Here is a 10,185-nt window from a genome sequence, read left to right as displayed (position 1 = left end):
CAGACCATGGACAACAGCACCCTCTGCGGGCTAATACAAATCACTGACTAGAGTCGGTAAAGAAATAAAACTGGGCACCTGTGTGGTGTTTCAATTACACCTGTCTGTCTCCTGTGTGTCAGTGAATTACCCACCACCCTTCCACAATATAATTAATTGCAATTTTAATAATATGTTCTATCTTCTGCTGAGTTTTCTAATGTACTAGAATGTTGCTAGATTAAGGACCAAGGTATAAAGTGCTTTCTGTGTCATCAATGCAAATGTAATCGTTTAAAACCGATTCAGAGATGTAAGAGCAGCAAGTGAAGTTCTGATCTCAGCTGAATGGGGACAGGGTGTTTCATAAACTTTCTCCAGCTCATACTTGCTGTACATTTCAAGCAGTACAGTGAAAGTCTCTTGGTATGACTGTATAGGCATTATCTGCAGTTGCATAATACACACATGTGATACAGTAAATGCCTCTGGTTAACAGTGTTTCTTTGGAAGTGAAGAGATTTGATGAAAACACAAACACTTGATATACACTGCTGTGCAAGGTGTTTGAACTTTTCTAGATGGATACAGGAAAATAATGTCTTAAATACTGCTTAAAAACATCTTGGACTGTGATCAAGGTGTAAAGCCACCAGGGCCAGCCAGAAGTGCATGGATATGATATGACAGCAAAAAAAACATCAATAATCTTGGAATAATCACTTTACAAAAAGAATATCTGAAAAGGATGACAATTCTCAGTAAAAACAGGGTACGACAATTGACAGAAAAGCCAACGTAACAGAATGCATGGGGTGATTCACGCATTTGCATATGCAGAGGATAAGCTATGTAACGAGTGAGAAGCAAGATCTTGAAATCTTTCCTAAAACTAACTTCAGCTTTCTGATGAATTTAAAACGGATTTAAAACTATGATTGTTTGAACATAGAGTCATGTTATTTGTTTATTAATGTGGCACATTTGGCTTCTATTAGTCATATATCTTCAATTTGTAACTATTTCAACAGTATTGTAAAACAGTTTAACCCTTTGACCAGGTCCGACATTACAATTTTCCCTTTCCAGTCCGAGACGTCAAGCACAGGTCTCTAGTCGTTTTTTTCTCCGGAAAAAGCAGAGAAAACCTTTCACTGGCCGAGTGAGACCAATAGGAGCCAAGAGAAGCTGAAAAAAAAGGGGCGGATCTGCACCACAGAAATAACACAGACACAAACAAAGATAGCTGCTTCCGCATCCAGAGCTCAAAGAATATCACAGACATTTGCAGAGCTTTTTGAGATGTTATAGTAATAAAATAATGAATTGGATGACATTATTGAGGAGTTTGGTGATAAAACGAGTGATCAGGAGAGGATTTACCAGTATGAAGAGGTATGTGAAAAATAGAGCGAACAAGCGGTGGGGCTTGGCTGGAGATACAGTACTGAGTGTCCTTTTGCTATGCAGTGCTTTTTAAACCTGTTTTACTCTGAACATTAATTTTTTTCTAAATAGCATATGTGAAATAAACAGCGCATGTGAAAATAAATTTTGACCTGCCGCGCCTGACAAGTGCTGAATAAATGGACCGCTAAGGGTTACATGTTATCAAGATGGAGACCATACAACATATAGTGTTGTTGAGGAATGCCAGGGTATCTGGGGAAGAGGCTGTAAATGCAGCTTGACCTATAAACAGTGATCAAGAATACCGAAAAGAGATAGGAAGATTCAAGCAGGGCAACATAAAGATAACTGATAGATATTCAGATGGCGACGCAGAATGAATTCACAAAGCAACTCTTTGAAGGGGGCTTTGAGATCGTCTACAGCTGCGGGGTATGTTATGCTTTTTACATGTTTCATAACAGTGAAATACTATACAAGTACATTAATAACCTATGTAGATAAAGTACCTAATGACTCAAGTACAATGTGTATCTGACCTAGATACAAAACTATACAGTATTATTCCATCCTTAAGTAACGTCAGTAGGTCATCTATACACTCAATACTGATATATTAGAAACACTAAAAAGAATCAGACAAAATGTTGGACAAACTTCTACAATACATGATTTAAAACACCCCATAGGCTGGAAAAGGGTTTTCCCATGTAGAAAAATATATATGTAATATATTTATATGTTTCTCCACTTAAATAAACATATGTATCATAATAATATACAGGGTGATTAGAAAGTAAGTTCACCACATCAATGATATAGTGCGTCGATGTGGTAAACATACTTTCTAATCACCCTGTATGTCACCATGCACATCACATTATTGAATATATTAATTCTTAACTAATAAGGTTTAGGGTTCACTTCAAATTATTGTTTACTTCGTGTGTTTTTCTATATAAATGTCCATTATAATGTTATACATTTGAGATCGTCATCAATTTAGTGATCTGTTTTAATTATCTGAAAAGGTGCAGATCCAAACACCTCAACTCAACATTAACCCCACAACACCAATGGCAATGCAATCATAATGGAATCAGATATCCCAAAGGGAAGTTTATGAGTTTTAAGGCAGCATTATTAAAAACCTGTAAAATAATCAAAAGCAGGACTTGTACAATTCTCTACCGCTGATGCTTGCTCAAAATTATAGAAGGCTCCTAGTTCTGCCACTGCTCGCTAGCCTTGCAGCCTACTAACTTGATCCTAAACAGTAATAGCAGCTCGGTTGCTTTTAAATCTGATATGCCTGTCTATGGTTTAAAATATCTTTTGCTGATTTCTTGTTTTGAACTGCAAAAGATGCAGTAAAACAATCCAGCCTACCAGACAATAAACAGCATTCTCTCCAGCAGTAGCTTGACAGTTACCAGTTTCCATTTGTGTCGTGTATGTCTTACGCCCTAGCATTAGTCTGCGATCTCCATTCAGCCGACTGATCTATAGCAATCAACCTTTCTCAGCGGAGGTCAATCGCTTACCTTTCCTCCTGCTGATACAGTACTGTAATTGGTATATTTTCTCGCCAGTGTCTGTCTGTTTGTTTGTTTTCAGCAGAAGAAAGCGTCTTTCCCAACTAGGCGTTGCTGAAGGTGTAAACAACCACAAATACATTATACAGTACTACAGGATTCTAAGAATATCAGGGGCGCTGGAACTAGGGGTGTTGGGGGTGCGTTAGCACCCCCTGGCTTTGCATTGCTTCCATTATACACAGGGGTTACAGTTTTCACATGATGTATTAACTTATATTACTGTATGTATCGACATCACAGAGTGATACAGTGCTGAATGAACAAGCTGAAACCTCACAGCTTTATAGTAGCTCTTAGTTAATTAACCGTCTTTGTGACATGAGCATGCAGGCTTCAACAGCACCCCTTGTGGGTATTTATTTAAATGTAAATCATTTTGTTCCCCATGTCTTTTGTGCCAATACCAAAATCTAGCACTCTATATGGGCTAGATAAACCACAGCATGTGTGGGTATACTCCAAGTCAATTGACTTGATGCTATTGCCCTGTATATACCGTATCATGCATTTTGTTGTTGACAAGAGTGCATAATTGGTTTAATCTCAAGCCTTACTGTTTACACATAACAGTTTTCTGAAAAGAGTTAAATGGCTGTTACAGTTATAATCAAACAAATTGTTTAAATTGGTTTTAACCCTGAATGGATATTACAGTGCTAGATGAATAATTTTGCATCTGATGGAACTTCTACATCTAACTGTGTCCTATTTATTGATATCAGCATGCTTTCATTTATTATTATTATTATTATTATTATTATTATTATTATTATTATTATTATTATTATTATTACTATACTACTACTACTACTACTACTACTACTACTACTACTACTACTAATAATAATAATAATAATAATAGACTGTCAATTTTGTATACTGTATGGTGTATATTGGTGATACATTTTAATACATGGCTTCACGATAAGCGAAGGTGTAACTATATTTTAAATATATAAATATATTAAATATATAAAAAATGGCGACAAATGCCTTAGATGATACATTTTATTTTTATTAAGCATGGATGGAAATAGGATTCTTATTGCATAGCAATTTCACACATTCCAGGTTTTACTACAAGCCTGATTAGCCTCTGTGTATAGGTAACAAGCAAAGGTGTGTCTTATTAAACTCATAGTAAAACCAGGAATGGCTCAAACTGCTATACAATTCGTCTACTGTCAATCCGTGATTACGTACCAGGAATTGCCAGAAAAGCACATAATAATAATAATAATAATAATAATAATAATAATAATAATAATAATAATAATAATAATAATAAAGTCACTTTTCACGCAATTCAGAGAATGTATTTTTCTTTAGATAGTAGGACTATTTGTGTTTGAGGACTCTTCAGTTTTATCTGAAGTTCAAAATAACCAAAGACCTTCTTCTAGAGCAAATATTATTTTTCTTAAAGCTATATACTTTATTTAAAACACTTAATGTAAACAACGGATTAATCTGCTGTTCAAAAACGGGTTCTGCTTAAAATACACCTGGTAGTGATTCAGGTACCATAAGGAGAAAACTGACACGAGCAGATCCAACCTGTCTGTAAATGTGAAATCTTGTTTGGTGCACCTCATTGCAAAAATAACCAAGTTGGTATATTTTTTGGTGGGGCACATATGTTCCTTGTATCTCAAAATGTTAAACACAGGATTACAATCAGTATATTTCTAAAATACAGAACAAAAGAGTAAACAGATGAACATATTAAGGTAAACTTACTGTGCACCCCATCAGTCTCCCATTATGGTTTGAATCATTCGCAATGAAATATGAGGGTAGAGCAAATTGTGTGTTTGCTATACTGTCGAATATCAGTAAGTCTGTTTATGTCCATTCATTTATCATTGAAGGTTATTAACAAGGCTGTTTATTAATGCTTTTGTAATTGTTTGCGTTCATTACTGGTTAGCTTACGTTTATAAATGTATTATTTTATTCCTTTCTATTTATACTTGGTTTATAACACACACACACACACACACACACACACACACACACACACACACACACACAAGCACGTGTATTATAATATTTAATGCGATTTACAACAAAATTATATTGGAAAAATAACGTATTACATATATGTTGGTAATGTGTGTTCCATCCACACAATCACAGAATTGTGTTACAAGGGCAGATATATTAGTAAATACGGTGTTGTAACTACCTGCATTTTGAAGTTACTTAAAAGTGTCCTTGTAGCCAATCGAGTTTAAGTCGAACTCTTTTAGAACACTGCTAGACCCGTTTGGAGTTGTGGAGCGTAGCTCATTGTGGTTTTACTCAGTTAATATATTAGAAGGGCCAGATAATGTAATACAATGTTACGCCAAAACTTTATTATTGCATGAATGCACATGCCATGTTAACATTATATTGCTGCGCACATCATTCAGTGTCCAATGAAGCATATATGCGTTTTAAAGCAGCCCTCTGGTATTAAACTTGTTTAGAAATAAAAGAAACGCCTTGATGAAAGGGACATCTATGCAGCTACTGCGCCTGCAGACATAACCCGTCGCACTGTTGCTGGAGAGTGATTTGTAATTAACTGGTACCTGGTGTATTGGTGACGTTGGCGTTGGAGTGATGTAAGAGTGAGAGACGGGGGCGGTTCAGAGCCAGAGCTCTTTGGTGGTGAAGACTGATCTTCACTTGATTCAGAGATAGTGCAGAAACACTGGCAGATTAAACCCAGCTCAGCTAGGTAAGTCCTCTCCTACTGCAGAGGACCCGATGACACACATATAAGGTACTATCTGCAGTTTGTGTTTCTGGAACGGGCTGACTTGGAATTGTAAACAGTTAGCAGTTTGCTGCATTAAGGGTTTAACCAATGCAGATACCGCTATTCACTTTACATTCCCCGAGTTCCAATGCATGCTTTTGCAGAACTGGGGGTAAAGGATGCTTACTAGTGCTCGATTGGCGTCTGAATCGCTTACAGATACAGTGTATGTCTGTTTAAAGATGCATGCTGCAATATTTGAAAAGACTATAGACAAACTGTTTTGTGTTATTTTGCATGACCTTAATCAGCTTTTATTAATAAACCAGCGACATTGAGAAACTGAAAACAATATTAAAGTTAACAAATCTGATATTTTTTATTGAGAAATCAATGTTTCTTTTGTGCATTTTAGCAAGAAGACTCGTTTAAAGAAAGCAGTGATATCTAGTTAAGTTCCCCAGAGTTTGCATTACGATCTGAGACACATGTATAAGGAATTAACTATGCTTTTTTCCCCCTTCAGCGCAGCTACTGAGAATTCCATTCATCAAGTTGAATTTTCTTGCGTGGCACAACCCTGGACTCCAAAGGGCAGTATAACGCCCAGTTTCTAAACTGAAAAAGAATCCATCCAGTAATACGTTGCTGAGCAGAGCTGAAGAACTTTATCAAAGAAAAAACAAAAACAAAAATAAAAACCAAACAAACACGAATGACACCAGCAGTACCCAGCGGAATCCGATGGATTTTGTAAGATCCTTTTCACTCTTCAAACGATGGCTTCGTTGAGTTTGTGGATAGGTGACATTTGGAGTAGGGCATCTGGAGGGAACCCGTGGATAAAGGACTTTTTTAGCAGGGTTGCAGCAGCAAGAGAGGATTAATCGGTTTTTGCTTCCTGGGGGGGGATTTAAGAGGAGGAAAGGAAAAAGAACTAAGTCATGGGGATACAGCATCTTCTGGTGATTTTAATATACTTGGACCCCCTGAATGTACTGCTCTGTGCGGGAACAAGGACAAGAAACAAGAACGGGTCTCCGAGGCGGAAAGGGAAGGAGGTCAATAGCACTGTTATTGCTCCAGTGGAACCCCCTAGGAAGGTTAATACACTAAAAGCTGACCACGATACGTGCCTCGGTTATTACGACGTGAGCGGACAATTTGATAAAGAATTTGAATGCAATAACACAAGTCACCGTTACTGCTGTGGGAGTTGTTACCTACGCTTCTGCTGTGATGAGAAAGTGAAAAGAATTGATCAAAAAAGCTGTAGGAATTATGTAAGTCCGGACTGGATCCAAACCCCCGTGCCTGGACCGCCTGAGCCAACAGTCAATACCTACGACCCCGATTTGGATCAAACCAATACAACAGTCTACATCACATGTGGGGTAATCATTTTTGTCATCGTCGCTGGAGTCGCCGCAAAAGTTGCTTATGACAAAGCAACACGACCACCTCAGGAAATGAATGTTCACAGGTAAAATACCGTTTTTTTTTTTTTAATCAGTTCTGGCAATATTGGTATAACGACTAGTCAAATGTCAGCTGCTGTCTGTATAGAGTATGCGTATAACATTTAGTCAAAACTCTTACTAGGAACGGTGAAAGTTTTGGTGCAATAATGTAATAATACTGTGTCCAATAAACTTTCTGCTGTATCTATAGCAATATCTACTATAAATTACATAGGGAACTATTCTAACATATTATGTATTTCGTAATATTTTGTAACATAATTCATGGTTAGCGAGTCAGTTCCAATAACCAATAGTATTAACTAACTAAATAAAAATAAATAAATAATAATAATAATAATAATAATAATAATAATAATAATAATAATAATAATAATAATAATGTTGTTTTAGTATTACATGAATCCAAGCAGACAAATACCAACTTCTACACATTAATGTACCTGGAAAGAGCATGTACATTCTACACTGCAAAAACAAATGGATATGAATTTAACACAATCTCAGTACTGTATACATTAACTTTATTTCGGTCACACTTGTGTTTTTTGTGCTTCTAAAGTATTGAAACATAAAGTAAGCTGTGTTTAAATAATACCGTTTATTAGACCAAACAAGCAGGATTGGATAAATAATTTACAAGCGAAGAGTTTAGAAGTTTGCTGAAGCCAGTCTCCACTATCCAGGTAGGACAGTTTTGAATACAGCAGAAAGTTTAACTATTTAGTCACTTTACAATCAAGACAGGCTAAGAAGATTATATCGATACACTGTACCGTATATTTGTAAATATTGATTAGATACTGAAGTTACATATCGCAGGTGCATTTACTATTAAATAAAGTAGTATTGTTTCCGGACAAAACGACAGCCAATATCTGTATCTTGTTTTAGATGTAGTTATTTCAGTGCATGTCACATCGTACCTCCATACTATAATGTACTGCCCTCAGTATTGTAAACTGATCATGTGGGAACGAGTATTGAGAAGTAGTGTTTGATTACTGTTTCATATAAAATATAAAGGCTAGTGTTTACAGACATGTATCTCAAATAATTGGATCTATCGAAAGCATCCTCACCCAAAATTAAGTACCACGATGCTTTACAGAATGTCTTCATAATCTTAAACGAAACATCCCGTAAAGTATTGGGCTGACTTCCGAATCCTAAACATTTCCTGTTGTTTTTACGAACCTGCTAACCTACTGAAACGTGCCGGTTTGTTGTTCCAAGCAATTTCATCAAAGCCAGAGGTCAGGCTAGGTTTGGTCGGGTCGGGTAATCGCAACGCTTTAGTTTTAAACCACACAGGATCATTCGCGTCATAGATTATTTGTTAAAATAACACGAAGTTACTTCTATAATTTTTGATTATCGTGAAGTATAATTCCATTCACAGTATCACCGATGTTGTGCCCTCATGTTAATGAAGCAAGGTATTCTGTAGTGTGTTGGGTGTGTCTTATTAAGCGTTCTTAGCTCTTCCAGTTTAGATGAGAGATCCGTGAATCGAAGCTGAGCGTTTCGTGTGCTCTAACTGTGCTAGATGATAATAGCGACACCCTGCACACCAGCTCTGTATTAACTTATTGTAAATGTCCAAAACAAAACAAAAAACAAAAACTATACTACTATTAAAATTTAAACGGTGCTGAATGTTCAATTATAAATCAGTATCAGAAATCAACCAATCCCAATCACAAATTCCTGGACATATTATTAACCTGTGTGTTTCTCGGGATGCACTTTTGTTTTTAATAGGGCACACGGTATTCTGTAAGGTAAGGTGTGCAGGGCGACTCTGAACCGTTCTCACTAACCATAGGATGATGATAAAAATTATAGTACTGTAAATTCTAGTGCCAGACAGTAATATAGGTGTTTGAAATGTTTAGACTGCATATTTTCACCCATGTAATTAGATTGCTATCTAAACTTCCAATCGAAATGTGCTTGCATCTTAGATTACTTAGTTAGTTTATTTATTCAAACGAAACAGATGTCTTTACTATAACCCAAGTTACCACTAACATGTAAGTATCTGGTTAATCAGTCAAGGACAGTGTGGTGTGATATGTCTTTAGGATATCACTAATGCGAAAGACCTCACAGATTTCCGACAAGTACAGTGAATGTAAAGGGATGAAATAGCTCAGTGATCTAACTGGAACAACCCGAAATCAGGTCAGATCTGTCTGTGGACAAGATCAGTTCAAATATATATGCTCAGCCTGGACGCAATAGCTATTAATACCCTTTTCAATGTCACACTTAGTTATGTAAAATGAAATAAAGAGGATGGTTCATAAAATATAGTTTGACATTGACATACTTTAGTCACTACATTAGTCATATTGGTAAAACAGCAAATTAATGATAATCAACCCATTGAAAATTATTTAAACATCAATAAGTGTCAGAAATTGAAGTGCACTTTTTTCTCACATGTTGTCTATTGAATCTGAAGTAAATATCAATTCAAGAAACATTTCAAACTTGTTACTATCACTGACTTATTCAGCAGTGGTAAATTAGTCTTAGGATTTTAGGTGAAATTTATAAATTGATAATTAGGAAGGCAAGTTGAGATACAAGGTACACTTTGTATTTTTTTCAAGAAAAGTATTTGCGTGCGGGAAAAACATGGGGAAACATAGTTATTTTTGGTGCAGACCTGTGCTAGATTCCCATCTTCTTGGCACAGAAACATCTTACACCATCAATCAACCTCTTCTTCAACCGAGGGGCTATGGCAACATGATGTTCTATTTTCTATTTCTAGAAACCAAGCACAACGGTAGAGATCCATTATCGAACATGGTCTTGTCTATTTTATAAGGCTAATACCTCAAAGTACCAAAGTGTCTTGGAAAAAGTGTTGGATCACCCCTGCTTTTGCTCTTCACACACACACACACACACACATATATACAGCAAAACAGTAAAACATGCAAACAGTTTTAAT

General features: G+C 36.2%; 1 protein-coding gene across 5 annotated transcripts in view; it reads left to right on the top strand.

The window, feature by feature from the left end:
* Positions 1 to 5,652: 5,652 nt before the first annotated feature.
* The window catches only part of LOC121295162 (protein shisa-6-like), a 99,277-nt gene continuing 94,744 nt past the window's right edge, over positions 5,653 to 10,185 (top strand). For all 5 annotated transcript variants that reach the window (XM_041219560.1, XM_041219559.1, XM_041219558.1 and 2 more), the window contains exons 1-2: positions 5,653 to 5,760; positions 6,263 to 7,219. In XM_041219560.1, coding sequence (XP_041075494.1) covers positions 6,681 to 7,219 — 539 coding nt within the window. In that variant the 5' untranslated portion in view covers positions 5,653 to 5,760; positions 6,263 to 6,680. The remainder of the gene's footprint in view (positions 5,761 to 6,262; positions 7,220 to 10,185) is intronic.

Source organism: Polyodon spathula, chromosome 20 (assembly GCF_017654505.1).
Source record: "Polyodon spathula isolate WHYD16114869_AA chromosome 20, ASM1765450v1, whole genome shotgun sequence".
Classification (NCBI taxonomy): domain Eukaryota; kingdom Metazoa; phylum Chordata; class Actinopteri; order Acipenseriformes; family Polyodontidae; genus Polyodon; species Polyodon spathula.
This window is presented reverse-complemented; position numbering and strand designations above follow the sequence as displayed.